Source organism: Callorhinus ursinus, unplaced genomic scaffold (genome assembly GCF_003265705.2).
Source record: "Callorhinus ursinus isolate GAN/ISIS: 27379988/994484 unplaced genomic scaffold, GSC_fseal_2.0 scaffold87, whole genome shotgun sequence".
Classification (NCBI taxonomy): Eukaryota; Metazoa; Chordata; class Mammalia; order Carnivora; family Otariidae; genus Callorhinus; species Callorhinus ursinus.
This window is the reverse complement of record NW_027397149.1, coordinates 381,358-396,859: the sequence shown is the minus strand read 5'-3', so window position 1 is coordinate 396,859 and position 15,502 is coordinate 381,358. Positions and strand designations below refer to the sequence as shown.

The 15,502-nt window shown below is 51.7% G+C and overlaps 1 protein-coding gene and 1 pseudogene across 1 annotated transcript; both read left to right on the top strand.

The window, feature by feature from the left end:
• The first annotated feature begins 2,350 nt into the window (after window positions 1-2,350).
• Window positions 2,351-7,493, top strand: STX4 (syntaxin 4). Its single transcript, XM_025853896.2, has 11 exons — window positions 2,351-2,638; window positions 2,827-2,928; window positions 3,042-3,141; window positions 3,277-3,351; window positions 3,862-3,932; window positions 5,488-5,596; window positions 5,669-5,745; window positions 5,967-6,104; window positions 6,842-6,952; window positions 7,048-7,146; window positions 7,242-7,493. The coding sequence occupies exons 1-10, from the start codon at window positions 2,609-2,611 to the stop codon at window positions 7,126-7,128; spliced, it is 894 nt and encodes a 297-aa protein (XP_025709681.1). The 5' UTR covers window positions 2,351-2,608; the 3' UTR covers window positions 7,129-7,146; window positions 7,242-7,493.
• Window positions 7,494-12,874: 5,381 nt separating this feature from the next.
• Window positions 12,875-13,652, top strand: LOC141371687 (10 kDa heat shock protein, mitochondrial pseudogene; annotated as a pseudogene).
• Window positions 13,653-15,502: the final 1,850 nt, after the last annotated feature.

The window sequence follows — 15,502 nt, the reverse complement described above, 5'->3', positions numbered from 1 at the left end:
CAAGAGGCTAACAGAGAGGCAGGTGGGACTGGTGGTCCTAGAGAGAGCTGGAACCCACAGTCATAAAAGCCCACAGAGGGGGCAACCCTCAACAGTTGGCAAGGGCGCCTGGGTGGCTCAGTTGGTTAAGCGACTGCCTTCGGCTCAGGTCATGATCCCGGAGTCCTGGGATCGAGTCCCACATGGGGCTCCCTGCTCTGCAGAAAGCCTGCTTCTCCCTCGGCTTGTGTTCCCTCTCTTGCTGTCTCTCTCTCTGTCAAATAAATAAATAAAATCTAAAAAACAGTTGGCAAGACGCTTCCATAGTCTTTCTCACCTCATTTGATACTGTTCAATTCTTACCTTAGGCAAGGCAGAAATTACCAGACCAAGTTGTCAAATGGAGAAATTAAGTCCCAGAGAAGAGCAGTGAGTTATTCAAGACCACATGCAGGACTGGGAGTCAGATGTCCAAAAGCCCTTCCCCTGTCCCACTCAGAGAGACAGAGTGTGAGAGAGAGAGAGAGAAAGAGAGAGAGGGAAGTGGGGGGAGGCAGGGAGGCAGAGGCTGATATAGAAGACCCCAAAGTGGAGAAATCCTTCCTCATGATCTCCAGGAGACCCCAAGGGGCAGGGCTTGGCCTCCTGAAAACCCTCCAACCCTTCATTCCTCCTGTAGGTTGATCAGAGCTGCACACCATCTTCACTCCTTCATTCCCAACCCCAGGTGAGCTGGGTTCTGAAGGGAATAGAAGGATCAAAGCCCTTCGAGTAGAATGAGACAGCATTTTTATAGTTTCCAACCTCATAATCAATGAACTTTAGAGCAGGGAACACACATAAAGATGATCTCCCCATCCCTCTAGGCCACCCATTGTATAGATGGGAGGTTGAGGCCCAGAGACAAAGAAGTCACTTTCCAGAGGTTGAGGCCCAGAGACAAAGAAGTCACTTTCCAGCAATCCATACCAACTCAGTCACAGGAATCTAGATTTCCTTACCGGGGCATACTAGAGAGGGGCCATTCTTTCCTTTGTTTGAACCTTCATGTAAGTTCCTTGGAAAGAGCTTTGGGATCCAGGAGACCTGATCTTTATTCTGGCTATGCTGAGACTCACCGAGGGGCCTTGGGGACTCCTCTTACATAATGTAAGTTTCATAAGTGAAAGGTGTTTTGTCTCGTAGGCTCTGATTTATCTCTGACCCCTAGAACAGTCTCTGGTCCATAAGAAATGCCCAATAAATATCCACTGAATGAGTGACCGTCTAGAGGGCTAGGGCAGTGTCACCACGAGAGGCTGAAGCCTGAAAGACTAGGGAACCACGAGCTTTATCTTCAGATATATGAAAGGCTAAATTTCTGTCCACAGATATTTATTGAGGACCCATATGTGCTGGGTACTGCGGATTCAGGTAAGAACAGGACTGCCATGCCCTGACCTCAAGAGCTCACAGTCCACTATAATGTGGAATGTGTGCAGATTTTTTTGCGGGCTTCAGAGGGTAGACCCAGATGCTAGGTAGGGAGTTAGATGTAAGTGGCAGACTGCTCAATGTAATACAGACACTTTTCTCAGCTTTAGTTGCCCTGAAATGGTCTCATGCTCAGAAGGTGGTGAGTGCGGCGGAACTGCAGTGTTCAAGCAGGGCGCCAGCCGCCCACTTGTCAGAGGCTGCGCCAGGAGTATGCGGGAGAAGAGATTTCTGCCTTGGGTGAGGTCACTTTCCACCCCCAGATTCTCTGCCTACAAAACCCTGCAATTCTCTGACTCTGGATCTTATTATTCTCTGAATTTCAAGGTCCCATGATGCTGACAGCCGCGAATTCTAAGTTCTCTGTCTGCCCACACCCCCGGACCCAAAAGAAATGAAGCCGAATTCAGCAAGGGGCCTACCACCCACTGCCTCAAAAGGTCTCTGGGGATAGCCAGCAGCCCCCTCCCCGCTTCGTGGGGGCTGGAGGGGCGTAGCTTGGGCGCCAGGGTGCCGGAGACATCGTGGGGAGAAGGGTGTTCCAGAGACGGAGCTGACAGCGCCGAGACACATGACAATCAAAGCGTCACGTTCTGTGGTCCGCGAAGGTGGGACCGGGCTGGTCATGTGACATGGGAGGAGGGGGGCACCATGGGGTGATGTGAGATGCAAGGCCTCTTACATTACGCACCAATGACGCATTCCCACCCGGTTTGGCAACTAGATTTCCGTTGGAAGATGCGACAGTTCCGGCAAAGGGGGCGGGTTCTCACGTCCTGGCAGCTTTGCTTCCGTTCGGGGCGCTCCAGCTTCCGACCTCAGCCTCTCCCTCGGGCGAGGAAGAGACGCGACCCCGTGCGCATGCCCCGATCATCCCAGAGGGGCGGGGCTGAGGCTGCGGGAGCGGGAGGGGGGGGGAAAGAAAAGGGAATTCCAACCTGTGGAATCTTGGGGGGTCCCCGAGGTCGGCTTCTTCCCATTGACTGTGGATGGTGCCCGGGACAGAGCCTCTGGTGGCTCGTGGGGGGTTTGGGGGTCCGCAGGGTGAGGGTGGAGGGGAGCGTCAGTGTCAGAGTGCGAGTGGGGTACGGGAGTTCCAAACTTAGTCTTGAGGCCCTCGGGGCTTCGGCGCCGGGGAGAGGGAGCTCGGGCCACCATGCGCGACAGGACCCACGAACTGAGGCAGGTGAGAAGTGGGGGCTGCAGGGTTGGACACGGGCGGACGGGACAGGGTCTGGCTGGAATACAGGACTCCTGGTCTTCGGGGCAGGGAGGGGTGGTTGAGGGCTAGGAAGGAAAGACCCGGAAGTCCGTGAGTCCTGCGGGGAGAGAGCAACAGCAAGGAAGTGATGCCAGTGACCCCGGCCCTGGCAGGGGGATGACAGCTCGGACGATGAGGACAAGGAACGGGTCGCGCTGGTGGTACACCCGGGCACGGCACGGCTGGGGAGCCCGGACGATGAGTTCTTCCAAAAGGTAAGATGCTGGGGTCTCTGCCCTGTCTTCGCGAGGGGGCTGGATGACCCGAGGAGCAGCGCGGTCTGGAGTACCCCCATATCTCCTTCAGCCCTCTCGGTCACCTTCCCCAGGTCCGGACAATTCGACAGACTATTGTCAAGCTGGAGAATAAAGTCCGAGAGTTGGAGAAGCAGCAGGTCACCATCCTGGCCACGCCCCTTCCCGAGGAAAGTGAGTGAAACCCCAAGTGCAAACGCAAGCTCAGCCGGAAGGATTGTGGGGATTGTAGTTCCATGCAGGTGGTGGCCACGGAGGTTTGTTGAGGTAGGGGCTGCTGTTTGGGAGTCATGGCTTTCTCTTGTCCAGGTATGAAGCAGGACCTGCAGAACCTGCGTGAGGAGATCAAACAGCTGGGGAGGGAGATCCGATCGCAGCTGAAGGGTAAGCTCCTAGGACCTCAGACAGATCCTTCCCTGTGGTCCAGCCCAGCTCCTGGTATATCTGGGGAGTGTGTGGCCCAGAGAGGCCAGTGAGGTATCCAGGTCACACAGCAGGCCTAGACCTAGAATCTCTTTCTCCTGGCTTCCTACTTTCCACAGCACATGCCTGCCTCTCGAGCTCCTTTATTTGAAACGAAACTATTTACTCCTGCAATTCTTGCTGCCCAATGTGCATCCTTTGGACAGGCAGATGGGGGTTTCTCAAGAGGCCTCTGTATACCTGTGGGAATTCTCTGATGTACTGCAAAGAAAAATACACTTTCTCCCATCAGAGGCTCAGAATTAGTCATTTATGATCAATTATAATTCCCAAAAGAATCCCATGGAGATAAGCACCTCTCTGTTATATGGATGGGGTATGGCCCTGGCCCTGTGTCCTGGTTCCCACATGATTTTCCGAAATCACAGATCAAATCCCCTTCCCCACTAATACCCTTGTATCTTCCCACAGCCATAGAGCCCCAGAATGAGGAAGCTGATGAGAATTACAACTCAGTCAACACAAGGATGAGAAAAACCCAGGTGGGTTATTGTTCCCAGAACTAAGACATTTTGCAAGGCTTTCATAGATCATTAGATGGCCGAAGTAAGGAGGAAGGGCTCTTAGAGATCAAGTCCAACCTGATGGTTTTCAAATGGGGAAACTGAGATTGAGAGAGAAAAAGGACTTGCCCAAGGTCAAGACTCCTGATTCCCAGTCCACTTAACATCCTGTCACCTTCTCCATTTAACGAGAAGTTGCTGAGTCCCCAGATATGACCTGGGTTTGGCTGTGGAAGGCATGCTTTCTAGAAACCAAGATCGGGAGTCAGGCTTGACTAGATGACAAAGACATTACTCAGATAGGGTTTGGTAGCTAATATCCCTGCCCAGGGAAGAAGGGGGAACAGTCATAAGTGACTGGGAGGTTTCCTGCCCATGTGACAGGGACATCCTCTGCCCCATGGGTGGAATTCAGGAAGTCAGGAAGAGGAACTTCTCTGGAGGCGGAAGGTCACTGAATCAACATCTTAGTAAGGAGATTTGAGGTGATCTAACTGCCCCCCCCGGGGTGCCCAGTGAGGAGTAATTTGACTTCCTGGAGGTCAGAGTTGGAGTAGGTGGGCCCAGAGCTCAGCAAGTCCCCTAGATTGAAGGTAGAGCAGTTTTGGCATCTTGCAAGGGTGCAGCTGAAGGCCTGAGAGCAGATATGTCTCTGAGGAAGGAGCTCCAAGGAATGAACACATTGAAGGCGGCAGGGGGATGGACAAGATGAGAGGACGTTTCAGGGGGAGCCTGTGGTGGTCATTGGTGTGAGAGGCTGAGGGCCCAGCTGGACCTGTAAAATCTAGGCAATGGACTGACTTCCAGGTATACTAGCACTCCTTTAGTCTAAGCAGTGAGGCTGGTGTTCAGCAAGCATTCACAGGTATTTATTGAGTGCCTGTTGTGTGCTAGACCCTTTTCTAGCTGTTTGGGATCCAGCAGTGAACTAAAGAACCCTATCCTCATGGAGCTTATGTTCTGGTGGGGAGAAACAAACGCCATAATAAAGACGTACGTTATTTTAGAACATAGTTAAGCATTACGGGGAAAACTGAGAAGAGGGCTTGAGAGTGCTGGGAGAAGGCAGGTTGCAGTTTTAGTAAGGTAGAGAAAACCTCATTCAGAAGGTGACCTCAACCCAGAACGCGCCCGATCTCATCTGATCTGGGAAGCTAAGCAGGGTCAGGCCTGGTTAGTACTTGGATGGCAGAAGGTGACCTCTGTGGGGCATGAGCATTCTAGGCCCAGGGAGCAGTGAATGCAAAAGTCTGAGGTGGGGGTGGCTTTGGTGGGGGAGGGGGGAGGAGTCCACCATGGCTGGAGGGAGTGAGTGAGGGAATGGCTGGAGGAGGTAAGGTCACAGGGGAAATGGGGGAAAGGGAAGGTCATGCAGGGCCTTATAAGCCCTGGTAAGGGCTTTGGCTTTTACTTTGAGAGAAGGGTGGTCAAGGGGCAGGCACCTAGAACAGCTTACGCTGTTTGTTCACTGTACCTGTGGGGCTGTTGAGGCCAAATCCTTCCGGGGTGCCCAGCCTATATTCTCTACCGCTAGCACGGGGTCCTGTCCCAGCAATTTGTGGAACTCATCAACAAGTGCAACTTGACGCAGTCCGAATACCGGGAGAAGAATGTGGAGCGGATTCGGAGGCAGCTGAAGATCAGTGAGTTGTGGCGTCTGGCCTCCAGGGTCAGGTAACCTGACCCAGCTCTGAGCCTGGCCTTTTCCTTCACAGCGAATGCTGGAATGGTGTCTGATGAGGAGCTGGAACAGATGCTGGACAGTGGGCAGAGCGAGGTGTTTGTGTCCAATGTGAGTGGCCACAGCTATCCTCCCTCTTCTGGGACTCTCATCTTCTCTGATTGAGGGGATACGGAGGCCCGGGGGGGGGAAGGAGTTAGCAGGCCTAGAGTCACTCATCAGGGCCCTAGCCCCAGTTCTAAGCCCGAGGGCTGCCTGAGAGCTCAACAGGAACTTCTGACCTGCTGCCGGGTTCCCAGTGACCTGTCTGTCCATTCCTGTCCACTCCCCAGATACTGAAGGACACACAGGTGACTCGACAGGCCCTAAATGAGATCTCTGCCCGGCACAGTGAGATCCAGCAGCTTGAACGCAGTATCCGTGAACTTCATGAGATCTTCACTTTTCTGGCTACTGAAGTGGAGATGCAGGTGGGCACCCAAGAAGGCCGACTGGGCTTGACGTGAGACTGTGTTCAGTCAGAACCACCCCCCCCCCGCCGGGACTGTCGGCCCATCTCCACCCTCCAGCCTCTCTCCCCGAGGCTTTCATCCCCCCGCCCCCCAGGCTGGCCCTCACTCCTCAGAGGGCCTGCCTCTGCAAATCTGTATGAGGTTGGGGTGGGAGGTGGTGGTCTTCTGCTGCACCTGGTTTCATGGGGGTGAGGTAAGCTTCCGGCCCTGTCCTGGAACTGACCCCTAGTGCTGCAGCCAGTGGCCTTGGGGCCACTGGGGGAGGGATTTCATTCAGTAGGGGTACTAGGACCTGAAGGCTGGCGGTGCCATGAGGAGGCAGGGATGGGGAGGGCTTCACAGCTGTTGAGAGGCAGGCCTAGAAGAATGGGCGAATTCAGACAGATTTACGAAGGGACAAAAGTTCACCCTCTGTGAAAAGGTATGAGCACTTGCCTCCAAACCACCACAGCAAATGAAGGCTGTAGGGGGTAAGGGAGCAGGGCGGAAGGGACCACATGACAAAAGGGAGCCCGGAAGCCACCCTCAGGTGTGCGAACTTTTGTCAGATGTGGTCCTGCCCCACACCTTTGTTAGTGCTGTGTTTGCTGCCGGAAAACGTCCTTCAGGCGGCTAGCGTGAGCAAGCAGAGGGGCTGCTGGGCCCTCCACCCCCGGTCATCCCTACCTGCCTGAACCACCCCCTCCTCTGAGCAGGGAGAGATGATCAACCGGATTGAGAAGAACATCCTGAGCTCAGCAGACTATGTGGAACGCGGGCAGGAACATGTCAAGATTGCCCTGGAAAACCAGAAAAAGGCTCGGAAGGTGAGCCTCCCCTCCCCTCCTGTCCCCTCCCCTCCCTGGCCCTGGTGGCCTTCCCTCCCCTGCTGAGTGAGTTTCCCTGAACTCCTCTCCTGCAGAAGAAAGTCTTGATCGCCATCTGTGTGTCTGTCACTGTCGTCATTGTGGCAGTCATCATTGGTGTCGCCACATTGGTTTGAGAGCTTCGCACATTCTCGGTGAGACACTGTGGGCCTGCCCCCTGGCCTGCCTCATCCCAGGCCCCAGCCTTTCCCTGTCCCCTCAGTTCCTCTTCTCCTGCCTTCCCTTGCAGGCACTAAGAGCACCAGAGACCCAGGTCTGCCGTCTCTCCGAGCAGCTGAGGGGGGAGGGCAGGACAGAGCCTCCAGCTGGACCCCCTTCCTCACACTGGCCCCCGAGCAGAGGGGTGGACGGTTCTCCTGCGGTTGCCAGCCTCTCATTCATGGGGGCTTCCCCACTCAGGCCCCGGTGCCTGGGGGAAGGCCTGCAGCGTCCTGTTTGGCTGGGACACACGGTTTTGTAAGAAATTAAAAAAAAAAAAAAAGGTGCTTGGAGACTGCCGTGTGCATGTGTGTTCCTGGAAGGGGCAGCTCAGACCCTTCAGGCATCCAGCCTCCCCTTTTCCTGGCCATCCTTGGGGCCAGGCCCAGCCCAGGGAGACTCAAATCAGACCGTTCTAGGTGCTGTGGCCACAGCAAGCTGGCACTGCCCTTCTCTCCGTAGGAACAGGTGGGACAGGGAGGGGCTAACACCCGCATCTGGCTCAGTGTTGTCCTTGGGGAAAGACAACTGGGAGTCCCTAACCCCAGAGCAGTGAAGCTGGGCCAGGCCAGGCTGGGACATAGGTGAGGTGTGCGTGGGCTTCGGGTATTCCTGAGGCCAGGAAGAGGCACCGTGAGTAATGGAGGCTGTTACTTCAGATACAGTGAACAGGGAAAGGCCTGTCTCAGAAGGGGCAACATTTGAGTGGAACATTAAATGAGGAGGAGCCAGTATGGGAAGAAACGGGGAGAGTTGCCAGGCAGAGGGGAGCAGCCCTGTGCCCAGAAAAAGGCGTAGCCTTTGACCGAAGAGTCTGGCGTAGAGAGCCAGGGACTCTGGATCAACACACCCGGTTACTAGGGAGTTATGTGGCTGGAGCAGTAGAAGAGGCGGAGGAGCCTGAGCCCTGGTTTCTCTGAGGCACCTAAGCTCCAGGCCTCAACTCTAAATTTCTAAGAGTTCCGAGTCCAGAAGCCTGGTTTCCAGAGCTGGGTATGGCACCCGTCCCCGGACACCTGGTTTCAGGGGTAGGCTAGCTCCTGGCTCCGAAGCCTGGTTGGAGTGGGGCGGCGCCTGACCCCAAACAAGGTCTGGGGGCCGGGTTCCAGCCACCGCCTCGCGTCCCCCTTTCGATGCCACGGGCCCCTGCTGCTGCTGTCGCCGCTGCTGCTCCAGGCTGCCCTTGCCCCGTCCATCTGGCCGCAGTAGCGCTGGCTTCGAGTGCTGGGGTGCCGCGAGTCACAGAAGGGCTGGACGAGATGTCCTCGGTGCAGTCTCGGACCCCGCCCCTGGACCCGGCCTGGGGGAGGAGCCAGAGGGCCGGATTAGGCCCCAGGGACCCCGGCCTGCTTCGCCTCCAAGCACCTGGGCACCCGCCTGCAGCGCCTCCCAGTGGCCCTAGAGCGACGCTGGCTTGGCGGTTGCAAGGCGCCTGCGCCAGGTCCGAGCCTTTGCCCGGCCCCTCGTGTAGGGGGCGTGGCCTGGTCGCAACTGGAAAATGATTGGCCCGCGGAACAAATGTTGCTCCTAAGGAGCATCAGGATTGGTCTGTAGGACTTCCAGGGACCTCCTGGGGGAGCGAGCCCTGGGTATTAAACCACAATTAACCTTGCGCGGATATGGGAGGGGCCTCAGCGAGTCCTCCGTCGCACCCAAAAGTGATTGGATCACAGGGCGGGGCATGATCAAACCTCTAAATGACGAGGAAGGGGCACGGGCTTGAGAGCGTCTGACCCGGGTAGGTGAGTCAGGGACCTCACCCGAGAAGGCGTGGCTGGGTCCCCCCCTTAACCGCTGAACTTGGCAGCTGCACGAGTCTGGGAGGGTACGCACGCCTCCGTCCTGCCTGAGCTCATGTGCCTTATGTACAGATGAAGCCCTAGATACCTCAGGAAAGAGCTCCTCATTCTCACCAGTGTGCAAACACAACCTGGATGTCCACTCTCTGGGAAAACTGCAGGGCCAGACGGATCCTGCCCCACTAGAAGACTAATTTGGATACTGGGCCTCCGGGCTTCCCTAATTCTCCATCTCTTCCCCGGCGGCCTGCATCTTCCCCGGAATTCTGCCCTATTGGTCGCCTTTGTCCACCCCCTCACCTTTCTGCCTTCAGAGGAAAACTGCACAACCCACTGGCACCTACTGGGATCTGACAGAGATTATCAGATCTATGCCGGGACTGCGTCACATCTACGCACCTGGGTGTCAGTGTGCGGTATGTGACCTCGGATTGGCTTTGCTGGACGGCAGCACCCCTGAAAGCCTGCTTACCTGTCTGTCTCACCCAGGAAGTGGTCCAGAACCTCCTGACAGACGTAACTAGATGGCCAAGTGAGGCCTTGGATGCCAGGCCCAGTAGTTTGAACTTTTCCTGGGGGCTAGGGGACACAGGGAAGGTTTTTGAACAGGTGAGTGGCAAGTTTGGGGCAGATTTAGCCGTCAGGTGGACCCATGCACTGGAGATTTCACAGGCTCCCCTGTGAATACCCTTTCCCTGGGGGGAACTGACCTAAATGAGGAGTTAAGGGCAGGTTTTTCACTGAAATCCTGTCTTGGCTGCTGTCAGCCCAACTTTCAGGGAACAGGGTCTTGGTTGGGTGTGGCTTTTCCAAATCCATCTTGCATCATAACTTTTCAGCTCTAGCTCTCCCCGCTTATTGCCTCATTGACTTGATATTTTATGGTTCAAATTGCCAGGAAAAAGAACCTGACTGGTCTGGGTCAGGCTACTTTGACCAACCTATAAATTGTCTAGCTCAAGTCAAGACTTTACCGTTGACCACGATGTATGTGAAGTGTTTACATGGTACAAAACACTGCCGCAGAGTGTGTATAAAGGAGTAGTGGACGGCCTCAGTGATTGACATTTCTTGTGCAGCCCTGTGATAGACTGTATTATTGTTCCAAATATATACTGTCCTTTCTACTGGACCACTCACTATAGGATTATATCCATTCGTGTAGGCTTGGCTATATGTCTTGCTTTGGCCAATGGGATGTGAGTAGAAATGTAAAGTTATCACTTTCAGATATTTAAGTGTCAGTAAGTAGCCTGGCGGCTTGCCTTTTCTTTTCCCACTTGCTGCGAACCACTGATATTTGGAGAATAGTTTTTGCCACATCAGAATAAGTCTAAACCAACTGTCACAGAACTAGTACCCAGAAGTGGGGTGCTACCACGTTAAAAATGAACCTGAATTATGTGCCATTGGCTCTGGAGCTAGGCAGCGGCTGATGAGGAAACCATTAGTGGAAGTTGGAAAGATGGTGATGTGTGTTAGGCAGCGGTGAAGCATTTGGTTAAACGGTAGGCTGGAAATAAGTAAGAATATAAATAATGTCCAAATGAGCTTGGGGCTTTAGGGAAAAAAGAATTTGAGAAAGAATATTGGTAGCATGACTTGATTGCTTTGGGGGTGCATTTGACAAGTTACTGTAAGAAAGAGATGACTCCGAAAATAATTGGCCAGTTTTTAAGCAGAAATGGAAGAGATGGGCGCGTGGGTGGCTCAGTCGTTAAGTGTCTGCCTTCGGCTCAGGGCATGATCCCAGGGTCCTGGGATTGAGCCCCGCATCAGGCTCCCTGCTCCACGGGAAGCCTGCTTCCCCCTCTCCCACTCCCCCTGCTTGTGTTCCCTCTCTCGCTGTGTCCCTCTGTGTCAAATAAATAAAATCTTTAAAAAAAAAAAAAAAGAAAGAAAGAAATGGAAGAGATTATAGAAATCCCAGGAAGGTGATCTACATTTTTAACCAGTGAAAGATACAGTTGACAAGGCCCTTAAGCTGAAAAGTTTGAGTGAAATTCATCTTTGTGGCAAGGGTCTTATCAAGTGTATGGCTCTCATGCCTTTTGTAGAAACTTCTGAATTGGTCGGTGTGGTTCCCAGTAAAGCCTTTCAGTTAGTCAAGGTGATTCAGAAAAGCGAGATTAAGAGTACAACTCCCAAAGGAGTTAGTAGGTTCCATTTGCTTACAATTAAGTCTAAAGAGAGAGGCATGTCTGAAAAGAATTGTGGGTTTGGCAGTTAGCCCAGAGAACTGACTGGAATCAAATAGATAAGAAGCTTCTTTCCCTCCACACAAAAAGCCACTAGGTTGGGTTTTTAAAAGACCATGAATGTTCAAGACCTTGAGGGTTCCCAAATTTCTATGGGCATGAAGGAGACGGAAAGCTGCTTTGCCTCAGAAGGGCATAATCTCCAATGTTTTCTCAAATGTGGCCAAGGAGAATAAACGGGAAAGGATGAGCTACTCTATGGGAACTAGGGAACTGGTCCCAGGAAGCAATCCCACTCCCAGGTAAAGGTGGGGGGCCTTTGCAACATTTGCTCAGCAGGATGTTGCAATTACTCTGGACCAGTAAGTGCTGTGTGTCTCCCATTCTTCCTTCTAAATGGGAGTGTTTACTGCTATTATCCTGTCCCTGTTCCACTTCATCTGTTGGATGTGTGTGAGGAGGTGGGGGCAGAGATAACTTGTGATGATGATGATGGTGATGATTTTGGTTCATAGGTCTCTGGATCAAGAGAAGCCACCTCTGGACCTGATATAGAGACCATTAGTGGTCCTGGACTTGAGCCTAATGCCATGATTAGATGGGTCATTTGGGTGGTCTCCCTGGGGAAGGATATGTGTTTATTTTGCATGTAGAAGAAACACAAAGGCTGTATTTGTGACAGAGAAGGCAGACTAAGAGGATTTCACAATTGTTCAAAAACCTCATTCATTAACCCTCTCTGTGGGGCCCCGCCATATGAAAAGATTATATATCCCTACTCCACTGACATCAGCTTTGGGTGTGTGGCTTGCTTTAGGCCATGGAACTCGAGTAGGAGTAACGTGTACCACTTCCAAGAGGAAGCTTTAAGAGCCATCATGGGGCCTGACACCTTTCTTCTCTTCTCTGTCTTGAGATTGAAAATCCCAGATTGAAGCTGTTCCTTCAGACTAGATTCTGGAATGAAGATGATGTAGAACAGAGCCACAGCTGTCCCATGGAAGATGTTGGCTCATAATATCCTCAGGAGCTTCCCAAGTGAAATCCGAAACCAGCCCCTGTACACAGAGAGCACGGAGAGATTGAACAAAGAGGCAGGCCACTGCAGATCGGTACATGGCGGGGTTAAGAAGCAAGGGGACTTGAGGCGCCTGGGTGGCTCAGTTGGTTGAGCGACTGCCTTCAGCTCAGGTCATGATCCTGGAGTCCCGGGATCGAGTCCCGCATTGGGCTCCCTGCTCAGCGGAGAGTCTGCTTCTCCCTCTGACCCTCCCCCCTCTCATGTCTCTCTCTCTCTCTCTCTCAAATAAATAAAATCTTAAAAAAAAAAAAAAGCAAGGGGACTTACATGCAAGGCTTGTCTTGGGCAGCCACCAGATGAGTAGATCTCTGCACCTCCTCCCACCAAATCTTTTTTTTTTTTTCAGCTCCCACCAAACCTTAAAAATTTATATAGAGGCCTTGGGTGCCTGGCTGGCTCACCGGGCGTGGAGCCTTCTTAAAAAAAAATGTTTTATATAGAGCCTTAACTGGGTTCAGGCATGTATACCATCCAGATGGTCTCAACAGCACAGTGCTCTCTCAAAGCTGCATTCTTGGGGCAGTCTCTGGGTGCAGGGAAGGCAAGTACATTCCAAGGACAGGGGAGGGGTATGAGGAACCTTTGATTATGGGGGTGCTGCTCACAGGTCAACTGGCAGTCATATCCTCTCGGTGACCTCCCCCAACAGAGGACATGGAATATGAGTGAGAAAAACACATTTGGGGCGGCAGCTCCAGAGCAGAGTACAAACTGCGGCGGCTGGAGTCATGGCAGGGCAGGCGTTTATTTATTTATTTATTTTTAAAGATTTTACTTATTTATTTGACAGAGAAAGACATAGCGAGAGAGGGAACACAAGCAGGGGGAGTGGGAGAGGGAGAAGCAGGCTTCCCGCGGAGCAGGGAGCCTGACATGGGGCTCGGTCCCAGGACCCTGGGAGCACGACCTGAGCTGAAGGCAGACGCTCAAGGACTGAGCCACCCAGGCGCCCCAGGGCAGGCGTTTAGAAAGTTTCTTGCCCTCTTTGACCGAGTTTTAGTTGAAAGGAGTGCAGCTGAAACTGTAACCAAAGGAGGTATTATGCTTCCAGAAAAATCTCAAGGAACAGTGTTGCAAGCAACAGTAGTAGCTGTTGGATCCCGCTCTAAAGGAAAGGGTGGAGAGATTCAACCAGTTAGCGTGAAAGTTGAAGATAAAGTTCTCCCAGAATATGGAGGTACCAAATTAGTTCTAGATGACAAGGATTATTTCTTATTTAGAGATGGTGACATTCTTGGAAAGTATGTGGACTGAAATCATTACTAAAATGGCACGAAGTGAAGCTGCCCATTCCAGTGAAGTTGTGAAATCTCTCATCATGTAAATAATTTTCATTTCTCTCTTTTATAATAAACTAATGGTATCCAAACTAATGATATCCAGTGTCTCTAAAATTTAGTTTTAGTGTACTGATATAAACATTAGCAAATAAAAAAAATAAAAGAAAAACACATTTGTTGTGAGCCACTGAAATTTTGGGATGGTTGTTATTGTTATTGCAGTATAATTTGATCCTAGCTGACTGATAAAAGCTCCCTCCATGTTGCAGAGATTCTCTATTCAGGTCTCCTTTCCTATTTTTTTTTTTTAAAGATTTCATTATTTATTTGAGACAGAGAGCACAGAGGGAGAGTGTGAGGGAGAAGCAGATTCCCCACCCAGCAGACAGCCTGATGGCAGGGCTCGATCCCAGGACCCTGAGATCATGACCTGAGCTGAAGGCAGACGCTTAACCGACTGAGCCACCCAGGTGCCCCGTAGTTCTCCTTTCCTATCATCAAGACAATGACATACCAAAATGAGCTGCAGTGGCTCTCTAAGGTCTGAGGCTTGCCCCTTGTTTGGAGATATTTACCCTCAGGTCCAGTGAGCCTTCTTGATTCTTGCTGGTTCTTGGCAACTTGTGGTAGCTGCTTATGTGAACTAGAAAAACATCTGGGGGATGGGGCCCCAGACCTTCTAGCATCAACTTGGTGCCTAGTAAATGCCAATCTCACATATGTTCTAAGACCACCATGGCACCATTACAAGGGACTTGTCCAAAAGGAAAAACAATAGAACCCAAACTTGCCTTAATTGCATGGATGTCTGCCCTTCCAAGAAGCCCCAACATAATGGATAATAAGTGGAAATTCTGTATTTTTGCCTATGGGTACATCTGCATGAAATAGAGACCCAAACTAACCATGGCTTACACAAGGCAGGAGTTTATTTCTCTCTTATATAAAAGTCCAAATTAGTATGATGGGTCTTTGCATGAAGTCATCAGGACCAATGAATAATAATAAAAATTTTTAAAGGTTTTATTTATTTGACAGAGAGAGAGCGCAAGCAGGGGGAGTGGCGGGCAGAGGGAGAAGGAGAAGCAGACGCCCAGCTTAGCAAGGAGCCCAATGTGGGGCTCGATCCCAGGACCCTGGGATCATGACCTGAGCCAAAGGCAGACGCTTAACCAACTGAGCCACCCAGGCGCCCCAATAATAAATTCTTTTATTTATCTTGTTTTCGTTCCATCCCTGGGATATTGCCCTCACCCACATGGTCTAAGATGGTCCCTCACCACTTCCACAGTTTAGCCCTTGTGAAGCAGAAAAGTCAAGAGGGTGGCTTATTCTTTACCCTAAATTGCAGAAGTTGCACTGAGAATTTCTGCTGTAATCCTATTACCAGAATGTAGTCACATGGCCAAGAAATACAATCTTCACCCTGGGCAAGCTTTTTGTCCGGATAAAAGTTCTAGGGGACCTGGGGAACTACTCCCAGGAAACAAGCTAACCTTGGAAGGATGAATATTGGGGGACCATCAGCAGTCACAGCCACACACTACCTGTGTTAACCCATCCCAATTGTATTAATGTCCTATTACTCCTGTTACAAAGTACTACAAACGTAGTGGCTTAAAACAACACGCATTTATGCTTTTACAGCTCCGGAGATCAGAAATCCAAAATTAGTTTCACTGGGCTAAAGTCAAGGAGTTGGCAGGGCTGGCTCCTTCTGGAGGAACTGTTTGCTTGCCTTTTTCAGCTTCTGTTGGATGCCTGCATCCTTGACTAGTGGCCTCATCCTCCACTTCAAAGAACATTTTCCATGCTCAGCTTCTGCTGTCACATCACCTTCTGCTCTGATTCTGACCTTCCTGTCTCCCTCTCATAAGGATGTTTCTGATTACTTTAAGCCCATCCAGATACTCCAGGATAATCTCCCATTTTAC

Excerpts from the sequence above, each read along its gene's own strand:
- STX4 (XM_025853896.2), top strand. The coding sequence starts at position 2,609 with ATGCGCGACAGGACCCACGAACTGAGGCAG. Across the intron at positions 2,639-2,826 it reads GGACCCACGAACTGAGGCAG|GGGGATGACAGCTCGGACGA; the intron begins GTGAGAAGTGGG and ends CGGCCCTGGCAG. Across the intron at positions 2,929-3,041 it reads ACGATGAGTTCTTCCAAAAG|GTCCGGACAATTCGACAGAC; the intron begins GTAAGATGCTGG and ends CACCTTCCCCAG.